The sequence below is a fragment of the Amphiura filiformis genome, chromosome 16 (genome assembly GCF_039555335.1).
Source record: "Amphiura filiformis chromosome 16, Afil_fr2py, whole genome shotgun sequence".
In the NCBI taxonomy this organism is placed as follows: Eukaryota; Metazoa; Echinodermata; class Ophiuroidea; order Amphilepidida; family Amphiuridae; genus Amphiura; species Amphiura filiformis.
The window spans coordinates 5,325,528-5,344,328 of record NC_092643.1 but is presented as its reverse complement, the minus strand read 5'-3'; the positions used below and the strand labels follow the sequence as shown (position 1 = coordinate 5,344,328).

Here is an 18,801-nt window from a genome sequence, read left to right as displayed (position 1 = left end):
ACTTGAGTCGACTCAAGTCAGAGTCAGTGACTTGACTTACTACAACACAGCAGTATACAGTGCAGGCCTTGTGAGTTTTGCATAATTATTTACTCAATTCACTCAATTATGTTGCACAGTTAATGTACAAACAAGATAGGAAAATGTGTCACAAAAAGGGGACCATTTTGTACATGAGAACTACCTGCCGATTGTTTCATTTATTGAACCAATCAGTGATCTTGTAAGAATAATGCCATTATTTAAAATGTATTTTTGTTGTAAAAAAGGCAGTAGTGCTCAGGGGGTTAAGTTGATTTAGAGAATAAAGGTATTGTTTTGTAGCTGCTGTCATACATCTATTGTCTCATATAACATGGGTGACATGTGACACCATTAGTTGTTTTACGCCAAAAGTAATGATATTGCCTGTGTTATATGAGACAATACCTTTACTCTCATTCTTAAACACTTCAATTCAAATAAAAGATATTAATCATAAGTATACCAAACTTTAATCAAATTAAATCCAACATTTTACAAGGAATTACCTAGGACTATTACTTACATGCTAGGACTTAGAATCAATCAGTCCCATTGTTGCTATGCACCTCCGATTGATCCAAATAGCATGTATGAGTACCTCGTCGACACGTACATGCTAAAGTGTGTCATATCATGTCATATCACATGGATAAGAACCAATAAGATTGCAGGAACTTTCTAAGTGTTTAAGAATGTGTCATATAGCACTGCTAATTAGAACCAGTAAGATTGCAGGAACTTTCTCAAGTGTTTAAGAATGCTAATTATTCTTTCTCTCAAGTTTGGCTTAGAAGAGAAATACAACACTACCTGAGGAAGTATCCCTAGTCTATGTTTGATACACATATGGGCCAAAATGGCAGTCGGGAGTCTAGACCTATTTCAATTGTTAGTTTTTGTTTTGTTATCAAGATAATTGCTCTATTTTAAATTCCAACAATTTTCCTGTTTGTTTCAGCTGCTGACAAGTTTGATGTTTATGAAGATGAAAAAGAGACGACCATGGCTATCGTAGAAGGATTATCCATCGGTACGATCTCCACCCTCCTGGTTCTTATCGTCGTCATTGCTGCTTTGTCTGCTATCATCTGTATTGCATCCCGTCGTATAAAAGCAAAAAACATCGATAAGGCGGCCTTTGCTTACAAAGAATTCAATGAGGTTAAAGTTCCTCATGTTTAAAATATATCTTTGCAAAAATATGATGTGAATAGATTTCTTATTAAAAAATTGTTTTAACCTATAATGACATCCATGTATAGCAATAAAAGATGTAAATTGATTACAATAACATTTGTACAGGGAAAAGGTATGAAAAGGGCATTTATATTAAAAAAGTCATAATGTAATTGCAATTTCAAGGGAAGCTTTTACATTTATATATCTATATATTGTTATAATCATGTATTGTAATAGAACTAGAACTTCATAGTCAAATATGAAATAGATTTATCTGCATTATAACTGTTAAAATTTGTGATTTCACAATGCTTGTCAATTTTAAGATGCCCACAAGTAAATAGTACCTTGATATAATATACTTTACATAATAATGAGGATGTTTTTTAAGCATCCAAATTATATAATCTTAATTGTTTACTTGCAATACATTGTTAATATTGTCTAAATAATATAGAATTAATTAGAATTTAAATAGTAATAATTTGTATAATGTCTATAATTAGAATATTAATAGCAATGTTGGTCCTTGTCTTATTCAAGTATAATTTCAACTGTTATTTTTTCGCTGGGCAGACAAACCTATGTAAATTTTCAATGATTTTCATTTGACAAAACAGAAAACAGTGCAAATTGTCAAATTTGAAGGTATCATAACTTAACTGATAAAAAACAACATCTTTGAACAGTTAGGCAGTTTTTTCCTACTCAGCGACAATTTTAAAACTTACATTTTGATTATTATTAAAGATAGTTAATAATAAATAATAACAAAAACAGGGCTTTCAATTAATTTAAAAGAGATGCAATTACAATGACTATAAGAGGATTATACAAGCTGAATCTATACCAGGGAAAAGGAATGATTAAGTCTACCAGGGGACAAAAAGCAGCCAGTATATCAGTGGAATGTTTGTAAAAGGTTCCATTCCATGTATTTTTGTTAATCTTAATTCTACTGCTTATAGTATTCACCCATTGCACGGTTCCGCCATATGCAAGGAGAGCCTCGATCTGGCAGCACGCATGAATGGGAATTGAACCAGTCATATAACATTGCATAAAGTTACGTAATACTTCCTTTCATGTCTATTGCCAGTTCGAGGCTCTCCTCGCATATGGCGGAACTGTGCAATAGGCGAATAATCCTGCTTATAGTACTCTCAACGAGTCCGCATTATCAGTGCGCATTTTGTTTGGTGCCGTTTCAAATCGCGAAAGCTATTTCAAAGAAGTGACTTACATACGCAAAGATATGTGAGCGAAACAGTTGCCTCAATGTCTTGATGCGACTGGTTAAGAGCAAAAATACTATAGGGTAGAATGAACTTATCAAACTTGCTTTATTTGTCATCCCTGGTACACTGATCATACCTCATTCTTCATTTCATACATCTTCTTGATACTTAGTATATATTTATTTGTTTATTTTCTGTATGTTATTGATTTATGTGTTTATTCATTTAATAATTATTTTATTTGTTTGTTTTTGAATACTTTATTTATACTTTTTCTGTTTTTAAATATTTTCAATTCACCAACAGCGCCTTGCAAATTGTAATCAATTGTTAATTTTTGTACTGATTTTATATAATTTTATAAAACATTATGTATCATATTATTATAGCAAAGCTAGCTTATAAACTTTTATATAGCAATAATCTATTTGTAGATCAAACAGTCACTGCCATTATTTGCCTCAAGTAAGGGATTAATTACCAATGCCTATCAGTACTGGATCTACAAACCTGGCAGAAATTTGTTGCCAAACCAGCACATGCTGGTGTTAAAAGCACGCAATCGGAGCTAAATATGTGACAGTTCCGCATTATCTTTGTATAATAGTTGCAAATGCACATTCAGCTTACACTCTCATCTTCCCCATCTCCCATTTTACAATGTTGGGAGACTGTAATGTAGATATGATGATGATTTTGTCCAAATCAACATTGTAATTGGGGAGCGGGGAAGGATGTTGGCCAATTAACGCTCTGGCATGGCAACATTTTTGGCCAGGATTGTAGGCAAAATGTAAAATTTTCGTAGAAAGTAGCAAACCCATGAAAGATTGGTCAGCTTAATGGTTTCTCCATAAAATCATGTGGGATCCGGCATCTTGAAAATTAGGTAGAGATGAGGATATAGTAATAATTGCAATTGTATGTTAAATAGCAGCCTCATAAGCTGTTAATGATATATTCATCAAAAACAAAACATAGATTTGTTGCTCTGTAATGCTCAAGATAAGAATGTAAAACAAAAAATTTATGTGACCTTTTCCCTCAAAGCCAGGAACATGTCAACAAGCCTCTTTTGGAGGTAAAGGCCTTTAAAAGATATCATCATGAACATGGCAGAGTGCCAAATATGCAAAAATGTGGTTCTGAGTAAGCAGTGTTTGAAAATCTTGGTACCATTCCATTGGTCATTCTAAAAATTCAGAACATTCGTGAGCACTCATTTGAAATGTATATTATAGAAGTGAATGTGCACAAATTATTGGCAGTACTTGTTTGTTCTGAAATAATCAATATATCCCTCAAAATGGGTATTTACAGCTATTCGGCTTTATGCTTAATCCAAAAATTTCAAACAATCCAAATTTTCACATGTTCCTGGTTTGTGTGAAGGGGTCACAAATATCTAACAATCCATTGTATACTCTATAACTTGCTCAAATTAACAGGTTCACGGGTGAATTAATTATGTATAAATAATGCTTTTACTTGTTATATAGGCTTGTACGTATATCAATAGAAATCCAAAAGTTTCAAACTGCCAAAAGAAGTAAATCTCATTTCAAGAAATGTCACTTTCAGTTGACTTGGAATTTTCAGCAATGTGCTGTAAATTGTCAAAATTGCCTCTTTTGTGCCGATTGGATCACATGTTTCACATTAATGGGATATTCTTGTTGAAATCCATACACCCTCTATTGAAGGCATGACCTTAATCTCCCACACAGGGGGTATGGATTTCAAATGGAGTCACCCATTCAGGGAACCCCATTTGAAATTCACACTCCCTATGTGGATGATTAAGATCATGCCTTCCATGGGAGGTGTATGGATTTCAACTGGAATGGCCCGTTAATATTGTAACAATTTGAAGCTTTTGGTTTTAGCTTCCCAGCTTAGTGTGTAAGATTTAGATATGAAATGGTGTGTTAAACAGGGTTCCCATGATGTCGGAAAAAGTCATTTAAAAGTCATGGAATTATTGATATATGGTAAGGAAAGTTTGTGAGACAGTGCCAAGAGAAAGTCCCAGGGGGTTCTCAGTGGAAATGAGGGTGCATGGATATGTGGCTGATTTGGCATGCATTTTCAGTCATTTTGGTTATATTACTGGCCCTCAATTTCATGAAATTTGACAACTTATTTCATGAAAAGTAAGGGTGCTTTTTCAAAATTTGCAAATATTTTTCAAAAATTGGTATAATTTAGGATCTGTTTTTTGTCAAATTTGGTTTTACGTTCAAATTGGGTTGTTTTTGGAGTCCCAGCTGCACTTCCCCGTCCAAATCAAAAGTGAGAATGCAAAGATGAGGGAAATAAACAAAACAAACAGTGTAAGTGAAGGGTTGGTTGAAGGCTGCTGGTTTTGTTGTCGCTTCAGGATCTATTGGGGTCTTCACAAGAGTACGCCATCTACTTCTGTGTGATGAAATGTTCTTCACATCATTTGTCCAAGATGTTGATGGACGTCCCCTTCCACGATGGCCTTCCACGGCTCCCTGAAGAATCTGCTTCTCAACTCCACCATCCATTCTTACAGTGTGGCCATCGTTTCCTACAATTTTGATTAGATCATTAAAAAAATCATGGAATGTTAACATTTGTGGGAACCCTGTCCTAACCATACATGAGTGAATAGAATACTCCATATATGCTGGTCATTGTGGATAATGGCCCTCTCCGTATGCTGGTCATGTATACTGTCATGTATACAGGGGTGTGTTTATAATTATCTATTGCTATCATTTTGTATCTGTTTAGTCTTTAAAGCCATATTGTAACATTTCCATACAAAATAAATTTGGATTTCCTTTCCATAAAATGTTAGCTTTTACTGTCAGATATGTCCCTTTTAATTTTGAGCTGAACAACTGAGGTAAAGCAAAGAAAATCGGAATTTGCCACTAAGCCTGATGTTGCCAATGCATGTCACTTTGGCGATAATACTACGGTACAATCCTTTAATGTGTGTTTTGACCATCCCGCACGCCATGTACATACTGTGTTATGAACATCGCAAATGTTTTCGACTAATATTTCCATCGCTATAATTAAACGACGGTTCCTGAAAAAACTACAGCACCTAAAGTCATGATTTTTGCAGGGTATGTTAGTTTAATTAAGTAATATAATCATGTAAAAAACATAACTTTGAAAAATATTGAGGGCATCCTCCTCAACAAATGTTACAATATGGCTTTAAGATTAGTGTGTGTATAATTTTGGTTTTGTAACGCTGAATAAAGAAAAAGCTTTCTTTAATAAAAACATGTACTGTTGCATAAATGTGACTTTATTTTGTAACAATATAACTTTGGCAAGACCCTAAAAAGTATATCTTTTAACCTCAATCATGCTCCTGCTCCTGGAGCATAATTAGATAACAACATTCACAATCATGCTCCCAGACCATAAGTGGATAGTTTAACTGAGCACAACATTTTGCTTCTGCACCATTACTAAATATTAAAACTGTCAATCATGCCAAATCCCGTGCAATTTTTGTGATTAAGGTCCAGAATCGATTTTGCACCATCAGCGGTAAGGGCCGGGGTTCATTCTTAAGCTTCAACATAATGGTATCTTTCATTGGGCAGAAAATAAACTGAAAAGAAGTGCAATCCCTTTATTATTTTAAATGTTGATTTTCTCAAAACTATACAAAATGGATTTAATTCTTTTTGGAAACAAACTTCATTTATTACGCACTTAATACTATCTTCAGTAGATAGCAAAAAAATATGAAACATCAACGTATACCAAGAGATTTTTCTAACACGCGTTCAGAAAAATAGTCAAGAGATGATGACGCAGCTTGTCATTATATGTCTACATGCTGAGCTTTTAAAAAAAAACTAAATTAGAGATTTAGGTCCGGGATGTGGTGACGCTATAATATAGAGATAACATTTCTGAACGGAATTTATGTAGTAGAAAGAGAGAGATATCTGCAACGTGATGACACTTAGGTCTATTGCAAAAACAAGTTTATCTCGCGAAGAGATTAATTATTACATTACAACTTGACACTCGTTGCAATTTTTATGCATATTTCTCCTGAAAAAAGAGAAATTGTGTGGGTAAAGTTCGGGCTTGTACGTGTTCTTCCCCCGTGTGAAGCAAAAATTAATTTTCAAGGCAGCGGCTGATGATGTAAGTAAATGAAGCGGACACTGTATCATGCTCTCATTTACTTCTGTGATCACTTTGACAAGTTTGACATTAGCAACAATGAGTTGTACTATTATTTACCATAACAATGCTGCATAACAATATGCAGTCTATTGTTATCATTTGGGAAACAAAGCGTCACATGGTATTGTTACTATGTGTTTGCTTTGTAATATTTCATCCAACTGAAACTATAATAACTATAGCATTGCAATATCGCACGAGGAAATCAGATACATGAGTTTGTGGACTAAAACACGGGTTATATGCCAGTCTCAGATTGATCACGCTCAAATTCTAAGCTCAAATTATTTTTTTTATTTTTTAGCCCAAATATTTCTCATGATATTGATAATATTCCGAAAGACTTTTCTAGCACATGTTCTGCTAAATGTAAGAATTATATATTTTCTGTAATCATTAAGGTCTAAATGCCAGATTCGAAAACATTAAACTTATCTCGTTCAGAAGACCAAATAACAACATACATTTAATTTAAAAGGGCATTTCGTGATCCACAGCCTCATCCCCCCACTTTTCTCAAAAAAAGTTGAGATTTTTATCAGGTGGTGGCCGCATTGCATTCTCTAAATTCAGTAAATTTTCATCGTCAACCGTGTAATTGAATGGGATTATTTTGAAATTTTAAAACGCTTGAATTATCACAAACAAATAGGCCTATGTTGATAAATAATATAAATACAAGCTAAAACCGTTGGGGTTCGATAATGAACCCCACAAAACTAACCGAGTATATTGGGAAATGCCATACGGCCGAGCGGTTTCACAAGTTGCCGGCTCGATCATGTCATCCGCCGCCTGATTTTTATATCACTGGAAACCTCTGGCTACATAATGTTTATGTACAAAATATTTCTTGCAGATTAATTCGTTTAGCAAAGATATCGTGAAATTTGAGCAGTGTAATACACATAATCATGCATAACTCGCAAATGCAAAATCGGAATCAACTGAAATTTTGGGAATAAGATTTTTTCGTGGATATCTACTGAAAAATGACATAAAAAGAGGATGCTAGGATCACGAAATACTCCTTTATGCTATCTGTAGTAGATAGCTTCCGTTACGGTTTGTATATGGCGTGATTTTGACAAATTCTATAGTACCCCACTAAAGATTACTATTTCGTTTTTGTCGCAATCTAATCTTTTAATTTCTGAAATAAACTTTGGGGGTAATATGAAACATTTGTGTGTGAAGTGGAACAATGCATGTCCTCTTCACATGAAAGATGGTACTTTTTTCTTTGAATGTAGGCCTGCATTCAAAGAAAAAGTACAATTTTCATGTGAAGAGGACATGCATTGAACGATCTTTTCAGTCTTCATTTTCACCATTTAAAAAAATAATGGCACATATACAACTCAAATAATTACTCTGCCTTCTAAACCAAATCAATTGTGACGCGATTGTGTATTTTTATTCATAATTATGTTTTTATACACCCGATGCTTCGGTTTTTGCACAAAAATATATTTCATTGAAAACCCTGCCACTCGGCTATTTCTAAAAGGTAACCAGGCTCTGTGCTTTAAATTAGCGTTATTTTATTTGCTTCTATAAATATTTTACAAACTTGTCATTATAGCGTTTACTGGTGTGTGACCTGACCAAAGATTACTGTCAATAGTAGCGCGCTTTTCAAACTTTGTAATCTAACAGGTGCTAGATGTAAACAGACAAAGAATCGTGTGTTTCTGTACAAGGACGAATCCCGCAATCAGTTATTATTTCGATTCAATGATCACACATAATCATTGATCTGGTCTTCATAAATGCACAATACCTGTGTTCTTGCCTACGACTTGTAAATTGACTTGTATTATCTTTGAGAAGGGTAGTGCCGGTAGTGCTGGTGGCCGGCTGTCAACAACGTGGAGGGAACACGGGGAAAAACAGTTTTGATTTCTTCATTTGAGGATTAATGATATAAATTTAGGAGAAAAATACAAAGACTCATAATGGGAGCGAATTTCCGGGAGTTTTCCAAGCTGAGGAGGATGCTTCTTATACCGATGCTGTGCCTGTTGATGATATCAGACGACGCCTTCGCTCATGGTGAGAGTAGTGGAATAGTCGGGTTCAGAAGGCCTATATGTAGTAACTACAAATTTTGAACGTTTGAGGACTTGTTCTCAAGTTGTAGAAGGTGCTATAGGGTGTCTTCATTATAAATTTCGCAAAATATTGATATTGACAATAATTAACAACCTGTTTGACCTCTCCATATATTCATACATTGCTCACCTGTGTTTTCATAATTTATCATATTTTGTGGTGAAAAATGATTACAAATGTGTAATTTGCAATCAGTTTTGGAGCAACGATTTCTTTCGTACCGACGGCTAAGTGTGTATGTGAATGTACATTAAACACATATAACCACATACACAGCACCTGTTGGAACTCCCGGTAGGAGCCGGGAGTTTCAATTATTGGAACTGGGTCGGGTTTAACAAGAAGATTGAATGATTATGAAATGGGACTACCAAAAAGTTACTCAAGAACCCTAGCTCCGAATTTGCATACGATAGTTACGCATTTGATGTGAAGCTATCGGTGAGCAAATTCGTGGCTAGACTTCTCGGGTAACCAAAAAGGCCAACAAATTCATAATTTGTCACTGCGTTTTTTTCGTGCGTTGTAAAACCGCATAGAGTTGAAACCAAAAAGTGTACATTGGCTTAATTATTTTTGCACACAGAAACAATGGTGAAAACAGAACTTGAAAATCATTTTCTCTTGAATTGTACCCCTCCAGATTACAAATTTAGGTTGAGACAAGTTTTTGAGAAATTCAGAAAAAATTGCAGGAAGAGATTTTATTGCGCACGAAACAGAAGCATATTTTGCCATCGCTATTGAAAATCTCAGCCAAGTAAAATTATCGATCTCAATGGTCCGGGCCACTCAGCGCGAGATCCACGCTATACATTTTGTACACAAAACATGTTCAATTCGGCACAGAAACCGTGGCGAATACAAGGGTCAAAAATACCTTTTTTATTTAATTATAAACCTCCAAATTTCAGATTTAGGTTGAAATATGTTTTCAAGAAATTCACAAAAAATTGCAGGACGACACGTATTTGTGAATGTAAGCGACGCACTTTTTACCATCGCTATTGAAAATCTAATATTTAATCTTAATAGGCCGCACAACGAGCGCCTATGCAGGCTAATAGTACATTTTGTACACAAGCTGTTCAATTCGGCACAGAACCCGTGGCGAAAACAAAGGTCAAAAATACCTTTTTATCTCATTACAAACCTCTAAACTTCAGATTTAGGTTAAGATATGTTTTCAAGAAATTCACAAAAAATTGCAGGACGACACGTATTTGTGAGTGTAAGAGCACGTTTTATAATCGCTATGGAATATCTGGACCCAGTAAAAATTCAAACTCACGAAGGGGAGTTGTGATACACTTGCTAACTCGGTCTGGTTACGTTCACACACAAAAACGTGTAAAAATATTGAAAACGTGTGGCATTGTTGTCATTATGATATTGTGTGAGTTATTACAAAGATTTCTTTGAACTATTTTTCCAAAATACACATATTTTCTTGAAAGTGATAGACACAAGCAGTAATTTTATCTCCCGTTTTATTCACGTTGTGTGAAACCCCAATCAATTGGACAACGCTAATAGACTTTCCATGCAGATAGCCGTAACCTTTGTGGAAACGAATATAGGAACTTAACAAAAGAAAGTAATGGGAGCGTCATTTGTTGAAAAGAGGGGATGTATTATGTTCCAAAGGATTCTGGGAAGGGTAAAATAGTTTATCTGGGTTTTGAGTAGAGTTGAAAAATGGGGCCAATAACAAGATTTATTACTGCTTCTTGATGAACATGGTGAATAGTGAATAGTTATACAGGATTGTGACTGACAGGAGTTTTGTGACAGCGAGCGGAGCAAGTTTTTGAACTACCCTGTCAAATTTGAATCTGATTTTCTTTAAAATTCGATCACCGTTTATGGTAAATTCTTACAGGATATTTCAATATTTTCCCGAGACATTTGAATTTGAAAGTGTCCAACTTCCTGTTATTACAATCATTGATTTTCCAAGTTTCACAGTCGTATAATAAACTGATAACTTTTCACATGGTTATATCTTGAAAATCTGTCCCATCAAAATGAACCAAAATTCACAGGATTACTTCAATACTCTACTCTAATGACATGGCAATATCCAAATGGTTACGTTACTGACACAAATGAAAAATGCATTGGCATGGGACGTCTTGCTGTATCACATGTCACAGCCTGGAAAATTTGGCAACATAGAGTTTAAGGCACGTGAAGAAGTCGCAACAAATTGAAATGAAGATAATTAAACTTTCCCAACACGCCCTGAATAAGGTGTGTGTGGTGGTGTGTCCACCATGTTCGCGTTCGCCTATTATGTCGGGTGTGTTTATATTATGTTCGTTGGGTACGAGAATTATTTTTGTGACGCAATCCTGAGACAGGAAAGTCTACATTGCTGTTACAATTGCTTTACACACATTAAATGGGATGTGACATGTCATCCAGGAAGCTGATCCACGTCAGTGCATTTTGCTGTTGTGTCAGTTGGGCAATTGCATGGTTACTGACATGTGTTTTAGAGTATTAGAGTAATCCTGTGTGTAATCTTGGTTCATTTTGATGGACAGGATTGTAAGATATGACCTTGTGAAAGTTACTTTCTGAGCCCAGTTTAATACCACAGTGGTTAAATACTGACATTACCAGAGTTTAGAATAATTTCAGTTTGGTGTATATTAAAGTAAGCTTGGCTTGCTTGCATTCCAAATTTTGTTTGCGCTCCATGAATGATCACATTGCCTTGCCAATTCTGTACTTCATGCCTTCTCCTCCTTGGTTGCTGACATTGGCACCTAGGTATACTTTTCTACCTCGTTTAGCTGATAGTCTGCTAAGAGTGGGATTTGCGGTTTATTCTATAAGCACTTAAGTTTTCTTGGTATTTATTTTTAAACCTGTTCTTGCTGCAAATTCACTTAGCTTTGTTGCCTTATCCTGTATGCCTTGGTATATGATATAATAAAGGCTATTATCGTCCCCAAAGTCAAAATCCTCAAATTTTGTCAAATTTCCATCGGATTCCTGTGTTATTTCATTCTGTTGCATGTTTCATTATCCAGTCCAGTCCACCACAATCAAGAAAATAAAGCCAGATATTATGTCTCCTTGCTTCACACCAATTTTCACCTTCAATCACTCCGACTCCTCCCCTTATCTGATACTGCGCACTATATTTATACAAGATCTGGCCATTCTAAATTTTGTTATATATACAAGATCTGGACATTCTTGTTATATTTGATGGAATTCCTTAGCCAGCCATAATTCTCCACAGGCTTTCTCGGTGTACGGAGTCAAACGCTTTTTCAAAGTCCACAAACATAAGGCTGACTGCCACACTAAGACTTGGTTATCACTGATATCCTCAATTACCGGTACTTGGTCACTATTGTCATTTAATTCCACTGATACTGGGTTGATTGGTAATGGTCTATTTAGAACTTCTTCAAAATGGGCAAAGCATAACAATATTAAAATTTGACCAAAATCGTATATTAAGGCTTTAACAAGGATCAATGTCGCATTGCTGTCCACAGACCAGCTTGACGGAGCAGGCGCCTGTACCGGAGATCATTTCACATGTGGAAACGGCAATTGTATACCTAATACTCACCTCTGCGACTACGTCAATGACTGTGGAGATAATAGTGATGAATACAAAGGATGTGTGTGTGATCCAAACACCGATTACCAATGCGTCACTGGTGGCTGCGTTAATTCTACATGGAGATGTGACGGTGAGCCTGATTGCTTTGATGGCAGTGATGAGAACGGTTGCTCACAGTGTTCACCAGATGCGTATCCATGCAGCAATGGCAATTGTATTCCTGGAGGCTGGCAGTGTGATTATTTGAACGACTGTCTCGATAACAGTGATGAGGTGGAATGCGAGTGCGATTTCAGGTAAATTTGACCTAATTATACGTTGTTCTTAGGCACAACATCTTTTTTGTTCCTATAGCGGTATCGGTGCTCGAAGAGGTACCGATGTCACTTTTTATCGTTCCCTGAACATTTGTACAGTGCATTCGTTTTTTATTTGAATGAAAACCAATAACACTATGCAAATGTTCATTATTATGCTTGATACAGTGTATTACATCTCCAGGGAGCAATGTTAAGAGTTATCGGTACCTTACCGGGCACCGATAGTTCTATATGACCTAATTGGATTTGGTGCCTTAAGAAGCATTATCTACTGATAGGGTGTAGCGGAAGTACACACAATTTGTATTATGCCCTTTGACATTTGTCACGATCCATAAGTCCTTTGAGTAGCGCAAGTGGTCACGGACACACAATTTGTATTATGCCCTTTGACATTTGTCACGATCCATAAGTCCTTTGAGTAGCGCGAGTGGTCACGGACACACAATTTGTATTATGCCCTTTGACATTTGTCACGATCCATAAGTCCTTTGAGTAGCGCAAGTGGTCACGGACACACAATTTGTATTATGCCCTTTGACATTTGTCACGATCCACAAGTCCTTTGAGTAGCGCAAGTGGTCACGGACACACAATTTGTATTATGCCCTTTGACATTTGTCACGATCCATAAGTCCTTTGAGTAGCGCGAGTGGTCACTGACACACAATTTGTATTATGCCCTTTGACATTTGTCACGATCCATAAGTCCTTTGAGTAGCGCAAGTGGTCACGGACACACAATTTGTATTATGCCCTTTGACATTTGTCACGATCCATAAGTCCTTTGAGTAGCGCAAGTGGTCACGGACACACAATTTGTATTATGCCCTTTGACATTTGTCACGATCCATAAGTCCTTTGAGTAGCGCAAGTGGTCACGGACACACAATTTGTATTATGCCCTTTGACATTTGTCACGATCCATAAGTCCTTGGAGTAGCGCAAGTGGTCACGGACACACAATTTGTATTATGCCCTTTGACATTTGTCACGATCCATAAGTCCTTTGAGTAGCGCAAGTGGTCACGGACACACAATTTGTATTATGCCCTTTGACATTTGTCACGATCCATAAGTCCTTTGAGTAGCGCAAGTGGTCACGGACACACAATTTGTATTATGCCCTTTGACATTTGTCACGATCCATAAGTCCTTTGAGTAGCGCAAGTGGTCACGGACACACAATTTGTATTATGCCCTTTGACATTTGTCACGATCCACAAGTCCTTTGATTAGCGCAAGTGGTCACGGACACACAATTTGTATTATGCCCTTTGACATTTGTCACGATCCATAAGTCCGTTGATTAGCGCAAGTGGTCACGGACACACAATTTGTATTATGCCCTTTGACATTTGTCACGATCCATAAGTCCTTTGAGTAGCGCAAGTGGTCACGGACACACAATTTGTATTATGCCCTTTGACATTTGTCACGATCCACAAGTCCGTTGATTAGCGCAAGTGGTCACGGACACACAATTTGTATTATGCCCTTTGACATTTGTCACGATCCATAGGTCCGTTGATTAGCGCAAGTGGTCACGGACACACAATTTGTATTATGCCCTTTGACATTTGTCACGATCCATAAGTCCGTTGATTAGCGCAAGTGGTCACGGACACACAATTTGTATTATGCCCTTTGACATTTGTCACGATCCATAAGTCCTTTGAGTAGCGCGAGTGGTCACTGACACACAATTTGTATTATGCCCTTTGACATTTGTCACGATCCATAAGTCCTTTGAGTAGCGCAAGTGGTCACGGACACACAATTTGTATTATGCCCTTTGACATTTGTCACGATCCATAAGTCCTTTGAGTAGCGCAAGTGGTCACTGACACACAATTTGTATTATGCCCTTTGACATTTGTCACGATCCATAAGTCCTTTGAGTAGCGCAAGTGGTCACGGACACACAATTTGTATTATGCCCTTTGACATTTGTCACGATCCATAAGTCCTTTGAGTAGCGCAAGTGGTCACGGACACACAATTTGTATTATGCCCTTTGACATTTGTCACGATCCATAAGTCCTTTGAGTAGCGCGAGTGGTCACTGACACACAATTTGTATTATGCCCTTTGACATTTGTCACGATCCATAAGTCCGTTGATTAGCGCAAGTGGTCACGGACACACAATTTGTATTATGCCCTTTGACATTTGTCACGATCCATAAGTCCTTTGAGTAGCGCAAGTGGTCACTGACACACAATTTGTATTATGCCCTTTGACATTTGTCACGATCCATAAGTCCTTTGAGTAGCGCAAGTGGTCACGGACACACAATTTGTATTATGCCCTTTGACATTTGTCACGATCCATAAGTCCTTTGAGTAGCGCAAGTGGTCACTGACACACAATTTGTATTATGCCCTTTGACATTTGTCACGATCCATAAGTCCTTTGAGTAGCGCAAGTGGTCACGGACACACAATTTGTATTATGCCCTTTGACATTTGTCACGATCCATAAGTCCTTTGAGTAGCGCAAGTGGTCACGGACACACAATTTGTATTATGCCCTTTGACATTTGTCACGATCCACAAGTCCGTTGATTAGCGCAAGTGGTCACGGACACACAATTTGTATTATGCCCTTTGACATTTGTCACGATCCATAAGTCCTTTGAGTAGCGCAAGTGGTCACGGACACACAATTTGTATTATGCCCTTTGACATTTGTCACGATCCATAAGTCCTTTGAGTAGCGCAAGTGGTCACGGACACACAATTTGTATTATGCCCTTTGACATTTGTCACGATCCATAAGTCCTTTGAGTAGCGCAAGTGGTCACGGACACACAATTTGTATTATGCCCTTTGACATTTGTCACGATCCATAAGTCCGTTGAGTAGCGCAAGTGGTCACGGACACACAATTTGTATTATGCCCTTTGACATTTGTCACGATCCATAAGTCCTTTGAGTAGCGCAAGTGGTCACGGACACACAATTTGTATTATGCCCTTTGACATTTGTCACGATCCATAAGTCCTTTGAGTAGCGCAAGTGGTCACGGACACACAATTTGTATTATGCCCTTTGACATTTGTCACGATCCATAAGTCCTTTGAGTAGCGCAAGTGGTCACGGACACACAATTTGTATTATGCCCTTTGACATTTGTCACGATCCATAAGTCCTTTGAGTAGCGCAAGTGGTCACGGACACACAATTTGTATTATGCCCTTTGACATTTGTCACGATCCATAAGTCCTTTGAGTAGCGCAAGTGGTCACGGACACACAATTTGTATTATGCCCTTTGACATTTGTCACGATCCATAAGTCCTTTGAGTAGCGCAAGTGGTCACGGACACACAATTTGTATTATGCCCTTTGACATTTGTCACGATCCATAAGTCCTTTGAGTAGCGCGAGTGGTCACTGACACAAAATTTGTATTATGCACTTTGACATTTGTGACCGTCCACCACAAACCAGCCGTAAAGTCGGCCCAGTCAATTTTGTTTTATTTCGTGTTTAGAAAATATATTATAAGCTTTAAAATGGTATATCGTTTGATTTCAAACGATATCCAGAAGCGGGGTTATGGTTTGTTGAACTTTGCTCCTTCAACAAAATGGTACCTTATTTCGGTTCTACATGTCTCTTTTTTCACATTGCTGGTAATAAATATCAAACAGTCATAATTGGCGGTCATTTCAAATCATCCCCAAGTCGGGTTCAGAAATGTCCTCTAATTGTTAATTGTTGGTTATATATACCTAGACAAAATACAATGCTTAATAACCCACCACAGGATTTAGCCAAAGCAAACAAAGACTATGCTATTTAAGAATTCTATAGACATAGGTAGAAGCTTATTATCCTCTTCAACAATAGGATTATTGATTGGTTTAAAAGGTGTTTGATTAGCGGTATCAAAATGAGATACATGTAGCACCAATTTTGAGGTACCTATGAACACGACCTTCATGCACATTTTATGCTGTAACTCAGAATACAATTTGTCGACTTCACGGCTGGTTCGTAGTGGACGGTCACGTTTGTCACGATCCACAAGTCCTTTAGCAGAAATCGCCATGGTAGGTTGAATCCACAGCCACGCATGGCCATTTAAGACGCATAATGAGCCGAGGGACATCCGACTAAGCCTACTGACAATAGTCTGGTAATTGACCTCTCTGTGTGTGAGTGAGCATGTATACGCCATGATGAGGTCAATGGTCATCTGCGTTTAGACTGCCTCCACCACGAGTGAGTGGAGCTAGCCTATGCTGCGCTATAGGTTCGGCACATATAAAATCAGAATTTTTGTAAGTTTTTGAGTTCAAGACGCAAGCTTCTTTCTCAAGACACAAGCTAACGACTACCATATCCGTTCAACACATATATTCAAGTGCAAGGAACAAAATTTGGCTTCTTTAGACTAAATAAATTACGGGAGATATTCATCATTTTCTACCCCGGTATCCAAAGATTTATCGTCTGAATATCAAATCGTGCATAGCACATTCACGTGTATCGATCCCGGGTATTCATTTCAGTGTCTCTGCTGTATAATGTAAAATTATTATTAACCGGGCGATGTCGGTGTGTGACTATGCTTCCGTGGTCATCAAAAGATTCAGTCTTCAAATGATAGTCATCAATAACCAACAGATATAAATCCCCTATATAGCAAAATAAAAATGAAAGAAAATAGTGCCCCTCTGACAAAAATAAGAGAAAATCAGGAGAGTAAAGGAAATGAGAGTGGGCAAGGAGGCCTTTCTACCGAAATTCAGCCCGATCATGGGCCAAAATAGTGTAAAATGCAAGTAGCGCGCACATTGGAATGATAAAGTTCTTTCCATCCTGATAATGGGCGAAAAAAATTTTCGGCCGCTTGGTATATCAACGTCCCAATAAAGCTTTTTTGGGAAGCTCGAAGACATAAGTCTATGTATTGTATAAATTTTATTTTTGCCCCCCCCACCACCAAAAAAGCTGGCTACGCCTCTAATAAAATGTTATAGTATTGAAAATAATGATAGTTTTACTTTTTATGCTTGACGTCTTCTAATCAATTCAATTCACTGTTTTGTCAAGGATTGAGTTCCGATGTTTTGGCGGTGGTTGCATTAATTCTACTTGGTTGTGTGATGGTGAACAAGATTGTCTGGATGGCAGCGACGAGTTGGAGACAGTCTGTGCGACTCAACCACCAGCAGGTATGGAATTGATAAATCTAGAATTGTCCTGGAAACTAGGCGGATAACAGGTAGAATGATCTATCAACTATACTGCTTCGATCATCATAATAGGCCTATCATAGTCCTAAGAGTATTACCTTAAATAGGTCCAGACTTGGAATTAATTCGAAAGAACCTGCAATGTCCACGAAAGGTCCAGAAAAAGTGTTAATCACGTACTAATGAGTCCCACAAATCCTCTTTGTAGATTTCAAGACACAAGCAATAAAAATATAATTAATTACATTAAATATCATCATAATCATCATCCTTTGCTGGGGAGCAGACGACCGCAAGATTTGTCCATGTAAATCGATCATTTGGCAAGTACGGCTGTCTGTTCTGCTTGAATCACGTGTCCATCATAGCTCGACCTTTCATGACCTCTAACATGTCTTAAAATAAACTTTGTACCTTGTATGCTGCTACTTAAAAGGGCATTTCGTGATCCACAGCCTCATCCCCCCACTTTACTCAAAAAAAGTTCAGATTTTTATATCACTGGAAACCTCTGGCTACATAATGTTTAGCAAAGATATCGTGAAATTTGAATTACCTTCGAACGCAAAATCGGAATCAACTGAAATTTTGGGAATAGTTTTTTTCGTGGATATCTAATGAAAAATGACATAAATAGAGGATGCTAGGATCACGAAATACTCCTTTAATGTGTGGAGACCCTCATGCTTTTATCAAAAAGTGCACAATGCTCTAGGTTAGCAGCTGCACTACAATGGATGAGAAACTATATAATTATTCAAAGTGTATACGATTGGCTACTCATGGGCTACATTGGGCTATTCCAGTTGAAATCGATACACCCCCTATGGAAAACATAACCTTAATCTCCCTCCTCGTGTACCGGGGTGTAGATTTCAAATGTAGTCCCGGTTTCAAATTGTGTCGCTCATTCAAGTAACGCATTTGAAATTCA

At 37.2% G+C, this 18,801-nt stretch overlaps 1 protein-coding gene across 1 annotated transcript in view; it reads left to right on the top strand.

Annotated features, from left to right (window-relative positions):
- Positions 1-5,710, top strand: part of LOC140136472 (uncharacterized) — a 122,466-nt gene extending 116,756 nt beyond the window's left edge. Inside the window, exon 45 of the mRNA XM_072158194.1 lies at positions 983-5,710. Coding sequence (XP_072014295.1) covers positions 983-1,206 — 224 coding nt within the window. The 3' untranslated portion in view covers positions 1,207-5,710. The remainder of the gene's footprint in view (positions 1-982) is intronic.
- The last annotated feature ends 13,091 nt before the right edge of the window (positions 5,711-18,801 follow it).